At 34.9% G+C, this 16,970-nt stretch overlaps 6 protein-coding genes and 1 long non-coding RNA gene across 10 annotated transcripts; 4 read left to right on the plus strand and 3 right to left on the minus strand.

Annotated features, from left to right (window-relative positions):
• The first annotated feature begins 336 nt into the window (after window positions 1-336).
• Window positions 337-1,753, plus strand: LOC125054030. Its single transcript, XR_007117655.1, has 2 exons — window positions 337-761; window positions 925-1,753. It is a non-coding gene; the product is annotated as an uncharacterized LOC125054030 (long non-coding RNA).
• A 981-nt stretch (window positions 1,754-2,734) lies between these two features.
• LOC125054026 (putative nuclease HARBI1) lies at window positions 2,735-4,601 on the plus strand. Its single transcript, XM_047655682.1, has 2 exons — window positions 2,735-3,405; window positions 3,785-4,601. Exons 1-2 carry the CDS (start codon window positions 3,103-3,105, stop codon window positions 4,565-4,567), a joined length of 1,086 nt encoding a protein of 361 aa, XP_047511638.1. The 5' UTR covers window positions 2,735-3,102; the 3' UTR covers window positions 4,568-4,601.
• On the minus strand, window positions 4,602-6,498 carry LOC125054029 (myb/SANT-like DNA-binding domain-containing protein 3). 2 transcript variants are annotated; one of them, XR_007117654.1, is made up of 3 exons: window positions 5,630-6,493; window positions 5,200-5,432; window positions 4,602-4,985 (listed from the first exon to the last, which is right to left on the minus strand). XR_007117654.1 is itself a non-coding variant. In XM_047655685.1 (3 exons), exons 1-3 carry the CDS (start codon window positions 5,807-5,809, stop codon window positions 4,753-4,755), a joined length of 624 nt encoding a protein of 207 aa, XP_047511641.1. In that variant the 5' UTR covers window positions 5,810-6,498; the 3' UTR covers window positions 4,602-4,752. The 2 variants fall into 2 exon arrangements, 1 of the variants encoding a protein (XP_047511641.1); XM_047655685.1 differs by having other exon boundaries at window positions 5,200-5,410; window positions 5,630-6,498.
• Window positions 6,499-6,744: 246 nt separating this feature from the next.
• On the plus strand, window positions 6,745-8,611 carry LOC125054025 (putative nuclease HARBI1). Its single transcript, XM_047655681.1, has 2 exons — window positions 6,745-7,415; window positions 7,795-8,611. Exons 1-2 carry the CDS (start codon window positions 7,113-7,115, stop codon window positions 8,575-8,577), a joined length of 1,086 nt encoding a protein of 361 aa, XP_047511637.1. The 5' UTR covers window positions 6,745-7,112; the 3' UTR covers window positions 8,578-8,611.
• LOC125054027 (myb/SANT-like DNA-binding domain-containing protein 3) lies at window positions 8,612-10,087 on the minus strand. Of its 2 annotated transcripts, none has more exons than XR_007117652.1 (3): window positions 9,640-10,087; window positions 9,210-9,442; window positions 8,612-8,995 (listed from the first exon to the last, which is right to left on the minus strand). XR_007117652.1 is itself a non-coding variant. In XM_047655683.1 (3 exons), the coding sequence occupies exons 1-3, from the start codon at window positions 9,817-9,819 to the stop codon at window positions 8,763-8,765; spliced, it is 624 nt and encodes a 207-aa protein (XP_047511639.1). In that variant the 5' UTR covers window positions 9,820-10,087; the 3' UTR covers window positions 8,612-8,762. The 2 variants fall into 2 exon arrangements, 1 of the variants encoding a protein (XP_047511639.1); XM_047655683.1 differs by having other exon boundaries at window positions 9,210-9,420.
• A 202-nt stretch (window positions 10,088-10,289) lies between these two features.
• LOC125054028 (myb/SANT-like DNA-binding domain-containing protein 3) lies at window positions 10,290-12,200 on the plus strand. 2 transcript variants are annotated; one of them, XR_007117653.1, is made up of 3 exons: window positions 10,290-11,172; window positions 11,370-11,602; window positions 11,817-12,200. XR_007117653.1 is itself a non-coding variant. In XM_047655684.1 (3 exons), the coding sequence occupies exons 1-3, from the start codon at window positions 10,993-10,995 to the stop codon at window positions 12,047-12,049; spliced, it is 624 nt and encodes a 207-aa protein (XP_047511640.1). In that variant the 5' UTR covers window positions 10,290-10,992; the 3' UTR covers window positions 12,050-12,200. The 2 variants fall into 2 exon arrangements, 1 of the variants encoding a protein (XP_047511640.1); XM_047655684.1 differs by having other exon boundaries at window positions 11,392-11,602.
• Window positions 12,201-14,066, minus strand: LOC125054024 (putative nuclease HARBI1). The gene is made up of 2 exons (XM_047655680.1): window positions 13,397-14,066; window positions 12,201-13,017 (listed from the first exon to the last, which is right to left on the minus strand). Exons 1-2 carry the CDS (start codon window positions 13,697-13,699, stop codon window positions 12,235-12,237), a joined length of 1,086 nt encoding a protein of 361 aa, XP_047511636.1. The 5' UTR covers window positions 13,700-14,066; the 3' UTR covers window positions 12,201-12,234.
• Window positions 14,067-16,970: the final 2,904 nt, after the last annotated feature.

The raw sequence follows: 16,970 nt of genomic DNA on the forward strand, positions 1-16,970 counted from the left end.
GACGTTGTTTTTTATACGTTGCAAATGTGAGATAAATATCGATATAAGCGCGTGGGAAAGGGATGGTTGTGGTCAAGTCGGAGATTCTAAGGGTGAGATCTATAGTCCGCACTTGGACTTTGCTCAGACTTACCTTACGAAAAACTTTGCTTAGTGTACACTAAGGTTAAACTATGATTTCGTATTTATAGACATTTTAACGGTGAGATTAAGCTAAGCCCAAGCTAAGACAGCAAATGTCAAAATACAAATTGATGTTTCAGTTCATGCAATACTTTGTTTATTATCCTTTAAAAAAGTAAACAATAACAAATATTTAAACATCTAAAACGGTACACATATATCTTCAATTTATTGTTATTTATGTATTCATTTATTTTATTATTGCAATAACTAGAAATTTACGAGTAACCTTTAGAAAATGTATTAATTATTTAAAGATGACAATAATTTTGTTACGTAGAACGGATCGCATTGTTTTGACAACAGCAACAGAGCACTTGTATCAAATATCAACAATTGAAAATTTTGCCTAAAGTGTTGTATATGTTCGGAACGAATACAACCAAAATCCTTCCATCCTGTACGGTGAGAATGAATTCAAAAGAAGGAACCGTATTTTGAAACACACGGTATTAAATGTGATCCTGCCACTGATCATTACAAACTTGCAACCTTATAACAACAGAGGATCGCCAAACCTACCGCAATTGCAAATACTTTTTGCATTAAGGCATAAAAATGCAACTGGATGTTTTCAGGTAATATTGTGTTCATAAATATGTATGGTTTTTCGATTTGAATATTATAGGTACCTATGTATTCTCAAATGATTTTAAATACATTATATGTTGAAGACATTTGTCTTCTGACTTTCAGAAACATAACATATATGTAACTAATAATAATTCATTGACATTACAGATGGTGTGTGGTGATCTGAACAGAATAAGCCAATCTACAGTCTGTTTAATTATAAATAAAGTCTCTGCAGAGTTGAGTAAATTACTTCCTAGATTTGTAAATTTTCCAAGAAATATGAACACAGCCAAAAGGAAGTTTGAAGAATTAATAAGATCTAATACTCACCATGACCTAAACAGTATAATCAGAGCTATTGACTGCACCCATATAAAAATTAATAGACCCAAAGGTATCGCTCACTCTGAAGCATACAGAAATAAAAAAGGGTAATTTTCTGTAAATGTGCAAGCAATAATAGGGCCTGATATGGAAATATTTGATATAGTGACCAGGTGGCCTGGCAGTTCACACGACAGCAGGATATTTAGAAACTGCCAGGCGTATGCAAGGCTGCTAAATGGTGAACTAGAAGGAGTTTTAGTAGGTGACAGCGGTTATCCGGCACTTAACTTCATGTTAACAACACTTTTATATCCAACGACAAGAGCTGACAATAATTATAATTATTCTCAAATAAGAACTAGGCATATTGTTGAAAGGGTTTTCGGAGTGTAGAAAAGGAAATTTCCATGTTTACAGCTAGGACTACAGTCAAAATTGACAAAATATACTAGTTATATATAATTATAGCTTGTGCTGTATTGCATAATATAGGTATATAGAGTCATAAGCATCCCCTATGCTTATGATGATGGTGATCTTGCTGACAGCAGAAGTTGAGTAACACAGAAACAATGAAAGATCTCCTACAGGTCTAGCATTCCGGCAATCTGTGATTGCACAATTTAACTAGGTAATTTGTTCGGTAATAAAGAATATCAAAACAAAACTTGTTTCATTTTAAACATTTATTTTCTGATTCTTTTTTTGAGTGTAATACATATTTCTAATACTAATTTATATTTTTGTTGAAGAAATTCTATTTCTAACAGATTTTTTAATTTTATATGTTCCACTCCTATCTCAAATTTTTTAGGGTAGTCAGGTAATAAATGGTAGAAGATTCAGGGAAACGAAAATAACAGATGTGAAGCGAGAGTCATCGGTTAGGTTATAGTTTGAATTTCGTTGTCACTATAATATGCCAGGGCTGCCAGGTGACAGATACGATATCACACCAGTTATTTATAAGATCTCTCAAAAATGGGGTTGAACACTTATATAAATAATGTAAATAAACAACAATAGATACCATAATAATGTATAATTATTTTATTTCATGCATTTCATAGGTATTTATCAAGATCATTTAAAATTTCTTTGAATTCAAATTCTATTTTTCCCAAAGTCTATGGAACTCTGATACCAAATGGCAACACCGTTCATTAAAAACCGACAAAAATAAAAAGTCCAGTAAAAGATATGATGGTAGAGCAAATTTTAGGCCATTATTTTTGTTAGGCTTATAGTCAAAGTTTTTGGTAAGTCGTCGATTTCGTGGACTTGAGATTAAGCTAAGCCAACACTAGGGAGGGATTCGCAGTTTGCTCTATAAATACCGACTGTGCCTTAGCTCGATAGTTAAGTCAGAGTAAAGTCCAAGTGCGGACTATAGATCTCACCCTAAGGGTGAGATCTATAGTCCGCACTTGGACTTTGCTCAGACTTACCTTACGAAAAACTTTGCTTAGTGTACACTAAGGTTAAACTATGATTTCGTATTTATAGACATTTTAACGGTTAGATTAAGCTAAGCCCAAGCTAAGACAGCAAATGTCAAAATACAAATTGATGTTTCATTTCATGCAATACTTTGTTTATTATCCTTTAAAAAAGTAAACAATAACAAATATTTAAACATCTAAAACGGTACACATATATCTTCAATTTATTGTTATTTATGTATTTATTTATTTTATTATTGCAATAACTAGAAATTTACGAGTAACCTTTAGAAAATGTATTTAAAGATGGCAATAATTTTGTTACGTAGAACGGATCGCATTGTTTTGGCAACAGCAACAGAGAACTTGTATCAACAATTCAAAAGTTTCAACCGCTTTTTCACTTCTCTGTTTCTGTTTGTTTGAGCATATAAATATTTATTAAAACAACGACTGGCTTTGTGACTTGGACCTGTACCGATCCCGTATACCTACTTAAGACCTACGCTTTCCTGAAGGACTGTGACGTTTTGTGTTTTGGCTTTGATACGAATTTTCAATATCGAAAGTGACAATGGAGAATATAGAGAGAGTTCTAACTTCAATAGAAAACATTGAAACGTTAGGAACTGCAGCCGATATGAATCCCCGTATGCCTAAGCTATATGTTCGGAACGAATACAACCAAAATCCTTTCGAGCTGTACAGTGAGAATGAATTTAAAAGAAGGTACCGTTTTTTTAAACACACGGTACTAAATGTGATCCTGCCACTGATAATTACAAACTTACAACCTTTTAATAACAGAGGATTGCCAATTCTACCGCAATTGCAAATACTTATTGCATTAAGGTTTTATGCAACTGGATGTTTTCAGGTAATATTGTGGTCATAAATATGTATTGTTTTTCGATTTGATATAGACAGTACTTTCAGATTGTCAGTCCAGTGGGCCAGAATGCGTCCCATGCTATTTTTGCTTGTTCTAGGTCACTATCGGACAAATTGTTATTGCCAGTTCACCTTACAGACAGCTATATTGGTATCCTTTGTTTTCTGACGGATCACCTCATTTCTAATTTGATCCTTCAGAGAAATACCAAGCATAGCTCTCCCCATTGCTCGCTTAACCAGTGTCAGTGATGTTTCTTCACCATGCATCATCATTGGCAGGACACACTGGTTGAAGACATTTGTCTTCTGACTTTCAGAAGCATAACATATATGTAACTAATAATTATTCCTTGAAATTACAGATGGTGTGTGGTGATTTGAACAGCATAAGCCAATCTTCAGTGTGCTTAATTGTAAATAAAGTTTCCGCAGAGTTGAGTAAATTACTTCCTAGATTTGTGAATTTTCCAAGAAATATGACCACAGTCAAAAGGAAGTTTGAAGAATTAGGAAAATCTAATACGCACCATGGCCTAAATAATATAATCGGAGCTATTGACTGTACCCACATTAAAATTAATAGACCCAGAGGTATCACCCACTCTGAAGCATACAGGAATAGAAAAGGGTATTTTTCTGTAAATGTGCAAGCTATAATAGGGCCTGATCTCGAAATATTTGATATAGTGACTAGGTGGCCTGGAAGTTCACACGACAGCAGGATATTTAGAAACAGCCAGGCGTATGCAAGACTGGTAAATGGTGAACTAGAAGGAGTTTTAGTAGGTGACAGCGGCTATCCAGCACTGAACTTCATGTTAACACCACTTTTGAATCCACAAACAAGAGCTGACAATAATTATAATTATTCTCAATTGAGAACTAGGAATATTGTTGAAAGGTTTTTCGGTGTGTGGAAAAAGAAATTTCCATGTTTGCAGAGAGGACTACGATCAAAATTGACAAATACCAGCAACATAATTATAGCTTGTGCTGTATTACATAATATAGGTATACAGAGAGGGGATGTTTATGACGATGGTGATCTTACTGATCAAACACCAGAAGTCGAACAACACAGAAACAATGAAAGATCTACTACAGGTCTAGCATTCCGGCAATCTGTGATTGCACAATTTAACTAGGTTGGTTTGGTAATAAAGAAAATTAAAACAAAAATTGTTTCATTTTAATCATTTATTTTCAGATTCTTTTTTAAACTGTAAAATTTCTAGTTCTAATTTATATTTATGTCGAAGAAATTCGATTTCTAACTGATTTTTTAGTTTCATGTGTTCCACTTCTATCTCAAATTTTTTTTTGTTGTTGTCTAACTCTTGCCACAGCAATTTTTTTTTAATATCCTCAAATGAAGTTTTATTTTTTCTGATCGCTGATGGTGTAGCTGATAGCTGAGAGGGTTCACTTTTAGTGACCCAGCTTCATCAGTCCAGTCCTGGCTTGTTCCCGGCTGAATTACAGATTCAAGTGTGGCCTCTATACTGGACACTCTTGCCCTCTTTGGTCTCCAGCTTTCACCGTCGTTGTCATAACCAGTACCAGCTATAAAAGTAAACAGTCAAATAAGTTATCATATAGGTATGTCTTTTATTGGTTAGAATAAGATAACATGCAGGTCAACTAATATACCTGTCCAGAAGTCTGGTAGGGGTGAGAACAGAGTGTTGTCACATACTTTGGGAGAGGCCTATGTTTAGCAGTGGATGTGAGTTGGTTGAAAATGATGAGGAATTATATCTTTGGGAAATGATCTTACCTTCTACTGTAGTTAATGTGTCACAGTCTATTGGCACATCTATTGATGGCATTATTTGTGGCATGACTGCAATCACTTGAGTGTCCATTGGCCCCATTTCAGGCGGTGCTGGTCCTCCTCCTGTCCTCTTCCTTTGGGCTTCAAGGGTTTTGGCATCCCTAGCTTTTGCCTTCATATTTTGCCACATCTTTTTTAATTGTTTAGAATCAGCCTAAAATCGAAAAAAAATTGTACTGAAATATAAAAGTTCATATGACAAACATGAAAATTTTATCAAACCAAAATTTACCACCAAGGTTACATTAGCATTGCTTTGGCTTTGGCTCATTCTATCCTTGTACCTAACTATACTCTAGTTATATATCTATCTTTGTAATTATCGTACAGCATATTGATATTTATAGATAGTGTATGTTGGTGGATTACTTACAGTATGTGACACGTTAGAGTTATTAAATTCTATTGCTAATTCTTCCCAAGCCTCGTGTTTCTTTTTTTGGGAAACGGCGTCCGTCTTCCTGTTCTCTAGAATGCCAATCTTTGACTGAACCAACTGTACAAGCAGTTGCCTCTCATATTCCGAGTAAGGCTTCTGTTTTTTTTTATCCATTTTTTGTGAGCGAGTCCGGTCCGAGTGAGAATAGCCGTGGTCAGTCGTTTAAGCAGGTACAAAATCCGTTGAGCAAGCAAGGTCGTCAGGTAATAAAAGGTAGAAGATTCAGGTAATCGAAAATAACGGTCAACGGATGTGAAGCGATTAGCGAGAGACGAAGTTGGTTTGCTTATATTATGTAGTTTGAATTTTGTTGTCAACATATGCCAGTGCTGCCAGATGACAGATACGATATCACACCAGTTATTTATAAGATCTCTCAAAAATGGGGTTGAACACTTATATAAATAATGTAAATAAACAACAATAGATACCATAATAATGTGTAATTATTTTATTTCATGCATTTCATAGGTATTTATCAAGATCATTTAAAATTTCTTTGAATTCAAATTCTATTTTTCCCAAAGTCTATGGAACTCTGATACCAAATGGCAACACCGTTCATTAAAAACCGACAAAAATAAAAAGTCCAGTAAAAGATATGATGGTAGAGCAAATTTTAGGCCATTATTTTTGTTAGGCTTATAGTCAAAGTTTTTGGTAAGTCGTCGATTTCGTGGACTTGAGATTAAGCTAAGCCAACACTAGGGAGGGATTCGCAGTTTGCTCTATAAATACCGACTGTGCCTTAGCTCGATAGTTAAGTCAGAGTAAAGTCCAAGTGCGGACTATAGATCTCACCCTAAGGGTGAGATCTATAGTCCGCACTTGGACTTTGCTCAGACTTACCTTACGAAAAACTTTGCTTAGTGTACACTAAGGTTAAACTATGATTTCGTATTTATAGACATTTTAACGGTTAGATTAAGCTAAGCCCAAGCTAAGACAGCAAATGTCAAAATACAAATTGATGTTTCATTTCATGCAATACTTTGTTTATTATCCTTTAAAAAAGTAAACAATAACAAATATTTAAACATCTAAAACGGTACACATATATCTTCAATTTATTGTTATTTATGTATTTATTTATTTTATTATTGCAATAACTAGAAATTTACGAGTAACCTTTAGAAAATGTATTTAAAGATGGCAATAATTTTGTTACGTAGAACGGATCGCATTGTTTTGGCAACAGCAACAGAGAACTTGTATCAACAATTCAAAAGTTTCAACCGCTTTTTCACTTCTCTGTTTCTGTTTGTTTGAGCATATAAATATTTATTAAAACAACGACTGGCTTTGTGACTTGGACCTGTACCGATCCCGTATACCTACTTAAGACCTACGCTTTCCTGAAGGACTGTGACGTTTTGTGTTTTGGCTTTGATACGAATTTTCAATATCGAAAGTGACAATGGAGAATATAGAGAGAGTTCTAACTTCAATAGAAAACATTGAAACGTTAGGAACTGCAGCCGATATGAATCCCCGTATGCCTAAGCTATATGTTCGGAACGAATACAACCAAAATCCTTTCGAGCTGTACAGTGAGAATGAATTTAAAAGAAGGTACCGTTTTTTTAAACACACGGTACTAAATGTGATCCTGCCACTGATAATTACAAACTTACAACCTTTTAATAACAGAGGATTGCCAATTCTACCGCAATTGCAAATACTTATTGCATTAAGGTTTTATGCAACTGGATGTTTTCAGGTAATATTGTGGTCATAAATATGTATTGTTTTTCGATTTGATATAGACAGTACTTTCAGATTGTCAGTCCAGTGGGCCAGAATGCGTCCCATGCTATTTTTGCTTGTTCTAGGTCACTATCGGACAAATTGTTATTGCCAGTTCACCTTACAGACAGCTATATTGGTATCCTTTGTTTTCTGACGGATCACCTCATTTCTAATTTGATCCTTCAGAGAAATACCAAGCATAGCTCTCCCCATTGCTCGCTTAACCAGTGTCAGTGATGTTTCTTCACCATGCATCATCATTGGCAGGACACACTGGTTGAAGACATTTGTCTTCTGACTTTCAGAAGCATAACATATATGTAACTAATAATTATTCCTTGAAATTACAGATGGTGTGTGGTGATTTGAACAGCATAAGCCAATCTTCAGTGTGCTTAATTGTAAATAAAGTTTCCGCAGAGTTGAGTAAATTACTTCCTAGATTTGTGAATTTTCCAAGAAATATGACCACAGTCAAAAGGAAGTTTGAAGAATTAGGAAAATCTAATACGCACCATGGCCTAAATAATATAATCGGAGCTATTGACTGTACCCACATTAAAATTAATAGACCCAGAGGTATCACCCACTCTGAAGCATACAGGAATAGAAAAGGGTATTTTTCTGTAAATGTGCAAGCTATAATAGGGCCTGATCTCGAAATATTTGATATAGTGACTAGGTGGCCTGGAAGTTCACACGACAGCAGGATATTTAGAAACAGCCAGGCGTATGCAAGACTGGTAAATGGTGAACTAGAAGGAGTTTTAGTAGGTGACAGCGGCTATCCAGCACTGAACTTCATGTTAACACCACTTTTGAATCCACAAACAAGAGCTGACAATAATTATAATTATTCTCAATTGAGAACTAGGAATATTGTTGAAAGGTTTTTCGGTGTGTGGAAAAAGAAATTTCCATGTTTGCAGAGAGGACTACGATCAAAATTGACAAATACCAGCAACATAATTATAGCTTGTGCTGTATTACATAATATAGGTATACAGAGAGGGGATGTTTATGACGATGGTGATCTTACTGATCAAACACCAGAAGTCGAACAACACAGAAACAATGAAAGATCTACTACAGGTCTAGCATTCCGGCAATCTGTGATTGCACAATTTAACTAGGTTGGTTTGGTAATAAAGAAAATTAAAACAAAAATTGTTTCATTTTAATCATTTATTTTCAGATTCTTTTTTAAACTGTAAAATTTCTAGTTCTAATTTATATTTATGTCGAAGAAATTCGATTTCTAACTGATTTTTTAGTTTCATGTGTTCCACTTCTATCTCAAATTTTTTTTTGTTGTTGTCTAACTCTTGCCACAGCAATTTTTTTTTAATATCCTCAAATGAAGTTTTATTTTTTCTGATCGCTGATGGTGTAGCTGATAGCTGAGAGGGTTCACTTTTAGTGACCCAGCTTCATCAGTCCAGTCCTGGCTTGTTCCCGGCTGAATTACAGATTCAAGTGTGGCCTCTATACTGGACACTCTTGCCCTCTTTGGTCTCCAGCTTTCACCGTCGTTGTCATAACCAGTACCAGCTATAAAAGTAAACAGTCAAATAAGTTATCATATAGGTATGTCTTTTATTGGTTAGAATAAGATAACATGCAGGTCAACTAATATACCTGTCCAGAAGTCTGGTAGGGGTGAGAACAGAGTGTTGTCACATACTTTGGGAGAGGCCTATGTTTAGCAGTGGATGTGAGTTGGTTGAAAATGATGAGGAATTATATCTTTGGGAAATGATCTTACCTTCTACTGTAGTTAATGTGTCACAGTCTATTGGCACATCTATTGATGGCATTATTTGTGGCATGACTGCAATCACTTGAGTGTCCATTGGCCCCATTTCAGGCGGTGCTGGTCCTCCTCCTGTCCTCTTCCTTTGGGCTTCAAGGGTTTTGGCATCCCTAGCTTTTGCCTTCATATTTTGCCACATCTTTTTTAATTGTTTAGAATCAGCCTAAAATCGAAAAAAAATTGTACTGAAATATAAAAGTTCATATGACAAACATGAAAATTTTATCAAACCAAAATTTACCACCAAGGTTACATTAGCATTGCTTTGGCTTTGGCTCATTCTATCCTTGTACCTAACTATACTCTAGTTATATATCTATCTTTGTAATTATCGTACAGCATATTGATATTTATAGATAGTGTATGTTGGTGGATTACTTACAGTATGTGACACGTTAGAGTTATTAAATTCTATTGCTAATTCTTCCCAAGCCTCGTGTTTCTTTTTTTGGGAAACGGCGTCCGTCTTCCTGTTCTCTAGAATGCCAATCTTTGACTGAACCAACTGTACAAGCAGTTGCCTCTCATATTCCGAGTAAGGCTTCTGTTTTTTTTTATCCATTTTTTGTGAGCGAGTCCGGTCCGAGTGAGAATAGCCGTGGTCAGTCGTTTAAGCAGGTACAAAATCCGTTGAGCAAGCAAGGTCGTCAGGTAATAAAAGGTAGAAGATTCAGGTAATCGAAAATAACGGTCAACGGATGTGAAGCGATTAGCGAGAGACGAAGTTGGTTTGCTTATATTATGTAGTTTGAATTTTGTTGTCAACATATGCCAGTGCTGCCAGATGACAGATACGATATCACACCAGTTATTTATAAGATCTCTCAAAAATGGGGGTTGAACACTTATATAAATAATGTAAATAAACAACAATAGATACCATAATAATGTGTAATTATTTTATTTCATGCATTTCATAGGTATTTATCAAGATCATTTAAAATTTCTTTGAATTCAAATTCTATTTTTCCCAAAGTCTATGGAACTCTGATACCAAATGGCAACACCGTTCATTAAAAACCGACGGACTATAGATCTCACCCTAAGGGTGAGATCTATAGTCCGCACTTGGACTTTACTCTGACTTAACTATCGAGCTAAGACACAGTCGGTATTTATAGAGCAAACTGCGAATCCCTCCCTAGTGTTGGCTTAGCTTAATCTCAAGTCCACGAAATCGACGACTTACCAAAAACTTTGACTATAAGCCTAACAAAAATAATGGCCTAAAATTTGCTCTACCATCATATCTTTTACTGGACTTTTTATTTTTGTCGGTTTTTAATGAACGGTGTTGCCATTTGGTATCAGAGTTCCATAGACTTTGGGAAAAATAGAATTTGAATTCAAAGAAATTTTAAATGATCTTGATAAATACCTATGAAATGCATGAAATAAAATAATTACACATTATTATGGTATCTATTGTTGTTTATTTACATTATTTATATAAGTGTTCAACCCCATTTTTGAGAGATCTTATAAATAACTGGTGTGATATCGTATCTGTCATCTGGCAGCACTGGCATATGTTGACAACAAAATTCAAACTACATAATATAAGCAAACCAACTTCGTCTCTCGCTAATCGCTTCACATCCGTTGACCGTTATTTTCGATTACCTGAATCTTCTACCTTTTATTACCTGACGACCTTGCTTGCTCAACGGATTTTGTACCTGCTTAAACGACTGACCACGGCTATTCTCACTCGGACCGGACTCGCTCACAAAAAATGGATAAAAAAAAACAGAAGCCTTACTCGGAATATGAGAGGCAACTGCTTGTACAGTTGGTTCAGTCAAAGATTGGCATTCTAGAGAACAGGAAGACGGACGCCGTTTCCCAAAAAAAGAAACACGAGGCTTGGGAAGAATTAGCAATAGAATTTAATAACTCTAACGTGTCACATACTGTAAGTAATCCACCAACATACACTATCTATAAATATCAATATGCTGTACGATAATTACAAAGATAGATATATAACTAGAGTATAGTTAGGTACAAGGATAGAATGAGCCAAAGCCAAAGCAATGCTAATGTAACCTTGGTGGTAAATTTTGGTTTGATAAAATTTTCATGTTTGTCATATGAACTTTTATATTTCAGTACAATTTTTTTTCGATTTTAGGCTGATTCTAAACAATTAAAAAAGATGTGGCAAAATATGAAGGCAAAAGCTAGGGATGCCAAAACCCTTGAAGCCCAAAGGAAGAGGACAGGAGGAGGACCAGCACCGCCTGAAATGGGGCCAATGGACACTCAAGTGATTGCAGTCATGCCACAAATAATGCCATCAATAGATGTGCCAATAGACTGTGACACATTAACTACAGTAGAAGGTAAGATCATTTCCCAAAGATATAATTCCTCATCATTTTCAACCAACTCACATCCACTGCTAAACATAGGCCTCTCCCAAAGTATGTGACAACACTCTGTTCTCACCCCTACCAGACTTCTGGACAGGTATATTAGTTGACCTGCATGTTATCTTATTCTAACCAATAAAAGACATACCTATATGATAACTTATTTGACTGTTTACTTTTATAGCTGGTACTGGTTATGACAACGACGGTGAAAGCTGGAGACCAAAGAGGGCAAGAGTGTCCAGTATAGAGGCCACACTTGAATCTGTAATTCAGCCGGGAACAAGCCAGGACTGGACTGATGAAGCTGGGTCACTAAAAGTGAACCCTCTCAGCTATCAGCTACACCATCAGCGATCAGAAAAAATAAAACTTCATTTGAGGATATTAAAAAAAAATTGCTGTGGCAAGAGTTAGACAACAACAAAAAAAAATTTGAGATAGAAGTGGAACACATGAAACTAAAAAATCAGTTAGAAATCGAATTTCTTCGACATAAATATAAATTAGAACTAGAAATTTTACAGTTTAAAAAAGAATCTGAAAATAAATGATTAAAATGAAACAATTTTTGTTTTAATTTTCTTTATTACCAAACCAACCTAGTTAAATTGTGCAATCACAGATTGCCGGAATGCTAGACCTGTAGTAGATCTTTCATTGTTTCTGTGTTGTTCGACTTCTGGTGTTTGATCAGTAAGATCACCATCGTCATAAACATCCCCTCTCTGTATACCTATATTATGTAATACAGCACAAGCTATAATTATGTTGCTGGTATTTGTCAATTTTGATCGTAGTCCTCTCTGCAAACATGGAAATTTCTTTTTCCACACACCGAAAAACCTTTCAACAATATTCCTAGTTCTCAATTGAGAATAATTATAATTATTGTCAGCTCTTGTTTGTGGATTCAAAAGTGGTGTTAACATGAAGTTCAGTGCTGGATAGCCGCTGTCACCTACTAAAACTCCTTCTAGTTCACCATTTACCAGTCTTGCATACGCCTGGCTGTTTCTAAATATCCTGCTGTCGTGTGAACTTCCAGGCCACCTAGTCACTATATCAAATATTTCGAGATCAGGCCCTATTATAGCTTGCACATTTACAGAAAAATACCCTTTTCTATTCCTGTATGCTTCAGAGTGGGTGATACCTCTGGGTCTATTAATTTTAATGTGGGTACAGTCAATAGCTCCGATTATATTATTTAGGCCATGGTGCGTATTAGATTTTCCTAATTCTTCAAACTTCCTTTTGACTGTGGTCATATTTCTTGGAAAATTCACAAATCTAGGAAGTAATTTACTCAACTCTGCGGAAACTTTATTTACAATTAAGCACACTGAAGATTGGCTTATGCTGTTCAAATCACCACACACCATCTGTAATTTCAAGGAATAATTATTAGTTACATATATGTTATGCTTCTGAAAGTCAGAAGACAAATGTCTTCAACCAGTGTGTCCTGCCAATGATGATGCATGGTGAAGAAACATCACTGACACTGGTTAAGCGAGCAATGGGGAGAGCTATGCTTGGTATTTCTCTGAAGGATCAAATTAGAAATGAGGTGATCCGTCAGAAAACAAAGGATACCAATATAGCTGTCTGTAAGGTGAACTGGCAATAACAATTTGTCCGATAGTGACCTAGAACAAGCAAAAATAGCATGGGACGCATTCTGGCCCACTGGACTGACAATCTGAAAGTACTGTCTATATCAAATCGAAAAACAATACATATTTATGACCACAATATTACCTGAAAACATCCAGTTGCATAAAACCTTAATGCAATAAGTATTTGCAATTGCGGTAGAATTGGCAATCCTCTGTTATTAAAAGGTTGTAAGTTTGTAATTATCAGTGGCAGGATCACATTTAGTACCGTGTGTTTAAAAAAACGGTACCTTCTTTTAAATTCATTCTCACTGTACAGCTCGAAAGGATTTTGGTTGTATTCGTTCCGAACATATAGCTTAGGCATACGGGGATTCATATCGGCTGCAGTTCCTAACGTTTCAATGTTTTCTATTGAAGTTAGAACTCTCTCTATATTCTCCATTGTCACTTTCGATATTGAAAATTCGTATCAAAGCCAAAACACAAAACGTCACAGTCCTTCAGGAAAGCGTAGGTCTTAAGTAGGTATACGGGATCGGTACAGGTCCAAGTCACAAAGCCAGTCGTTGTTTTAATAAATATTTATATGCTCAAACAAACAGAAACAGAGAAGTGAAAAAGCGGTTGAAACTTTTGAATTGTTGATACAAGTTCTCTGTTGCTGTTGCCAAAACAATGCGATCCGTTCTACGTAACAAAATTATTGCCATCTTTAAATACATTTTCTAAAGGTTACTCGTAAATTTCTAGTTATTGCAATAATAAAATAAATAAATACATAAATAACAATAAATTGAAGATATATGTGTACCGTTTTAGATGTTTAAATATTTGTTATTGTTTACTTTTTTAAAGGATAATAAACAAAGTATTGCATGAAATGAAACATCAATTTGTATTTTGACATTTGCTGTCTTAGCTTGGGCTTAGCTTAATCTAACCGTTAAAATGTCTATAAATACGAAATCATAGTTTAACCTTAGTGTACACTAAGCAAAGTTTTTCGTAAGGTAAGTCTGAGCAAAGTCCAAGTGCGGACTATAGATCTCACCCTAAGACATCGGGTAAAATTTTAGAAATTAAAAAAAAATGTTGTTTGAATGGAAATGCAGCTCAAAAAAAATCCTTTCTCCAAAAATTAATTATTTTTTCTTCTATATAAAAAATATAAGAAATAATTATGACACTTGTAACACGACATTGAAACACACACATATTACAAAAATAAAAAATTGTGTTAAATAAATATTTTTATATTAGATACTAGCTGATCCGGCAAACGTCGTTTTGCCATGTTTATCATTTATAATAAAAAATAGGGGTTGATCGTAGAGGGGTGAAAATTAGGGGTTGTATGTATTTTGGCATGTTGTATCATAAAAAAATAAAAACAAAAAGTTTTGTCTAAAAAATAAAAAATAAAATTTAGGGGTGGACTACCCCTAACATTTAGGGGGATGAAAAATAGATGTTGGCCGATTCTCATAGATACCGGATAAGCACAAAAAATTTCATCAAAATCGGTCAAGCCGTTTCGGAGGAGTATGGCAACGAAAACTGTGACACGAGAATTTTATATATATTAGATTATATTAGATTAACGCGAATTTCATTATTTGTTATTTATTTTAAAACAGCTGTCGTAATTATTAAAAACATAAATAAACACACTCATTTAACTGAAATACTGAAAGAGAAGTTGGTATCCCAAGCCAAAATCATGAGGGAAGCGAAAAGACTCCGCTGAACTAAAGATAATGGAAGAGTATCAGAGTATCAAAAAAGCATATCTTGGTATAACAATGGGGCATCAACCCTTCAGCCCTTCGCTGTGGCTGTAAGGACCGCGTGGACTTGCGTGAGCTCCTAGTGGCCGATTAGCAGCAACGCAAGTTCGTCGAAGGTGGCGTTCTCTTTTCTCCGAGGCGAAGACTTGGGCGCCAACGGAGTAAGTAACGTATCTGTCTGTTTCTTTTCATCAAAGAGTGAACAGAATTTGACAGAAAGTGACAAAAGAGAACTTGAGTTAAAAGAGAGTGAGACTGAATTAGTGTTTATGAATATACATTATACACACTATTTTAAAGTCTTACAACATTATAGTATCTTAATTAATCTTTAACCACTAGATGCTTTTTTATACAGAACTGGTGCGGCCTATTAAAGGAGATACGCCTGTCCAGAAGATCCCTTTTTAACCACGGCTTAAATTAACCCATATTAAACTGTCTAGGGAAGATGGAAGCGGGCAAGGAGTCCCACTCTTTTGCTGTTTTTACAAGAGTGCAGTGCCGGACCTGGCGATATCAGCAATGAAAGCATGGAACACCAGCTTGTTCCTAAATGAAAGTTCTTTGAAAAGAGATGACGGAATCAGATTATGTAGTTCCACGGAGCATTGTCCATAACGTGTGGTGTCAAATAATATAAATTTCTAAAAAGTTACACTTTGGTCATTTTCTTGTTTGGGTCGATACGATTTATTTATTTATTTACATTTAAAGAAAAATACATAAAAATATAAGTCATGCAACCGGCGGCCTTATCGATAACAAGCGATTTCTTCCAGGCAGTAGTAAGGAAGATAATAAATATTTCGGGTAAAGTGCAAGAAGTGCATAACCAAATCAACTAAAAAATATTATATAAGGATTTCCCAGTTAAAAAAAAAATTTATAAATTCTAACAAGCGTGCTTTTGTATGAAGTTTGACCGTCACCCTGCATGCATGCAGAATATCTAATTATTATTATCTGCGGTTCGTATAAATACGAATAATTGAATATTTAAGCGAACATATATTTACTATTAATTATATCAAATATGAGGAAGATGAGCTATTGTTCTATTATTAGGAGTAATTTATACAAGCGTCATAAAAATAATGACAAATATAATGTGCTCATCTCTGATGCGAAAACCTAGCTGGTAAGAGGTAGAGCTGGAGCTGGTCTTTGGGTAAGATTCTAAGTCTCGAAAAGTCTCTAAGAGTATTGGATTTGGACGAACAGCCCCGAGGACTTTACTAAAGAGGAGCCCCCACAATAGCGACTTTGATAATAAAAAAATCTATACTTGCTAACACAATAAATTATGTATTGAAAAACTGGAATGAAAAAATTATGTATTCTCTTTGGAAAATTTACAAAGATACTACTAAAGTAAAAATAAAATAAAATAATTATGTTTATTATGGAACATAAGATACATGTATCACTTATTCCACGTCATTAAATTTCAATTTGTAGGCATCCCTACTCGTCGGCAAAGAAGACAGAGGGTGTAGGCCGAGAGAAAAAGCCGGCGTAAAAAACTCTCGGTACTCTTTTAAAATAGCAAATCATCAAACAAAAATATTTAAAACAAATATCGCAAATTAATTAGAAGTAGCCTGTCTAGCACTAGTCCCAGACCCTTTTATCAACTAGATAATCGTTAACTTTATAGTAAGCCTTTTTACACAGCTTTTCTTTAATACATTTCTTATTTATTAAAGGCAGAGATAAAAGAGCCTCTGGGATTTTATTAAAGAAGAGTATACTGAATGCTGTCTGCAACAATATCGACATCTTTATAATATGTTCGCAGAGTGAGGTCACGAAAATAATATACACAATATCGCTACGATATTGTGTATATTATTTTCGACATTATCGTATTATACTGGAAGGATAGTGTATATTTTTGTGAATAAAAATTTGGGGCCAGAGAGC

This window comes from Pieris napi, chromosome 11 (genome assembly GCF_905475465.1).
Source record: "Pieris napi chromosome 11, ilPieNapi1.2, whole genome shotgun sequence".
NCBI lineage: Eukaryota > Metazoa > Arthropoda > Insecta > Lepidoptera > Pieridae > Pieris > Pieris napi.

Bases quoted from the DNA above. Each gene is read 5' to 3' on its own strand.
- LOC125054026 (XM_047655682.1), top strand. From the start codon at position 3,103: ATGGAGAATATAGAGAGAGTTCTAACTTCAATAGAAAACATTGAAACG. The intron at 3,406-3,784 runs GTAATATTGTGG...TTGAAATTACAG, and splicing joins ATGCAACTGGATGTTTTCAG to ATGGTGTGTGGTGATTTGAA.
- LOC125054029 (XM_047655685.1), bottom strand. From the start codon at position 5,809: ATGGATAAAAAAAAACAGAAGCCTTACTCGGAATATGAGAGGCAACTG. The intron at 5,411-5,629 runs GTAAGTAATCCA...TTTCGATTTTAG, and splicing joins ACTCTAACGTGTCACATACT to GCTGATTCTAAACAATTAAA. The intron at 4,986-5,199 runs GTAAGATCATTT...TTACTTTTATAG, and splicing joins CACATTAACTACAGTAGAAG to CTGGTACTGGTTATGACAAC.
- LOC125054025 (XM_047655681.1), top strand. From the start codon at position 7,113: ATGGAGAATATAGAGAGAGTTCTAACTTCAATAGAAAACATTGAAACG. The intron at 7,416-7,794 runs GTAATATTGTGG...TTGAAATTACAG, and splicing joins ATGCAACTGGATGTTTTCAG to ATGGTGTGTGGTGATTTGAA.
- LOC125054027 (XM_047655683.1), bottom strand. From the start codon at position 9,819: ATGGATAAAAAAAAACAGAAGCCTTACTCGGAATATGAGAGGCAACTG. The intron at 9,421-9,639 runs GTAAGTAATCCA...TTTCGATTTTAG, and splicing joins ACTCTAACGTGTCACATACT to GCTGATTCTAAACAATTAAA. The intron at 8,996-9,209 runs GTAAGATCATTT...TTACTTTTATAG, and splicing joins CACATTAACTACAGTAGAAG to CTGGTACTGGTTATGACAAC.
- LOC125054028 (XM_047655684.1), top strand. From the start codon at position 10,993: ATGGATAAAAAAAAACAGAAGCCTTACTCGGAATATGAGAGGCAACTG. The intron at 11,173-11,391 runs GTAAGTAATCCA...TTTCGATTTTAG, and splicing joins ACTCTAACGTGTCACATACT to GCTGATTCTAAACAATTAAA. The intron at 11,603-11,816 runs GTAAGATCATTT...TTACTTTTATAG, and splicing joins CACATTAACTACAGTAGAAG to CTGGTACTGGTTATGACAAC.
- LOC125054024 (XM_047655680.1), bottom strand. From the start codon at position 13,699: ATGGAGAATATAGAGAGAGTTCTAACTTCAATAGAAAACATTGAAACG. The intron at 13,018-13,396 runs GTAATATTGTGG...TTGAAATTACAG, and splicing joins ATGCAACTGGATGTTTTCAG to ATGGTGTGTGGTGATTTGAA.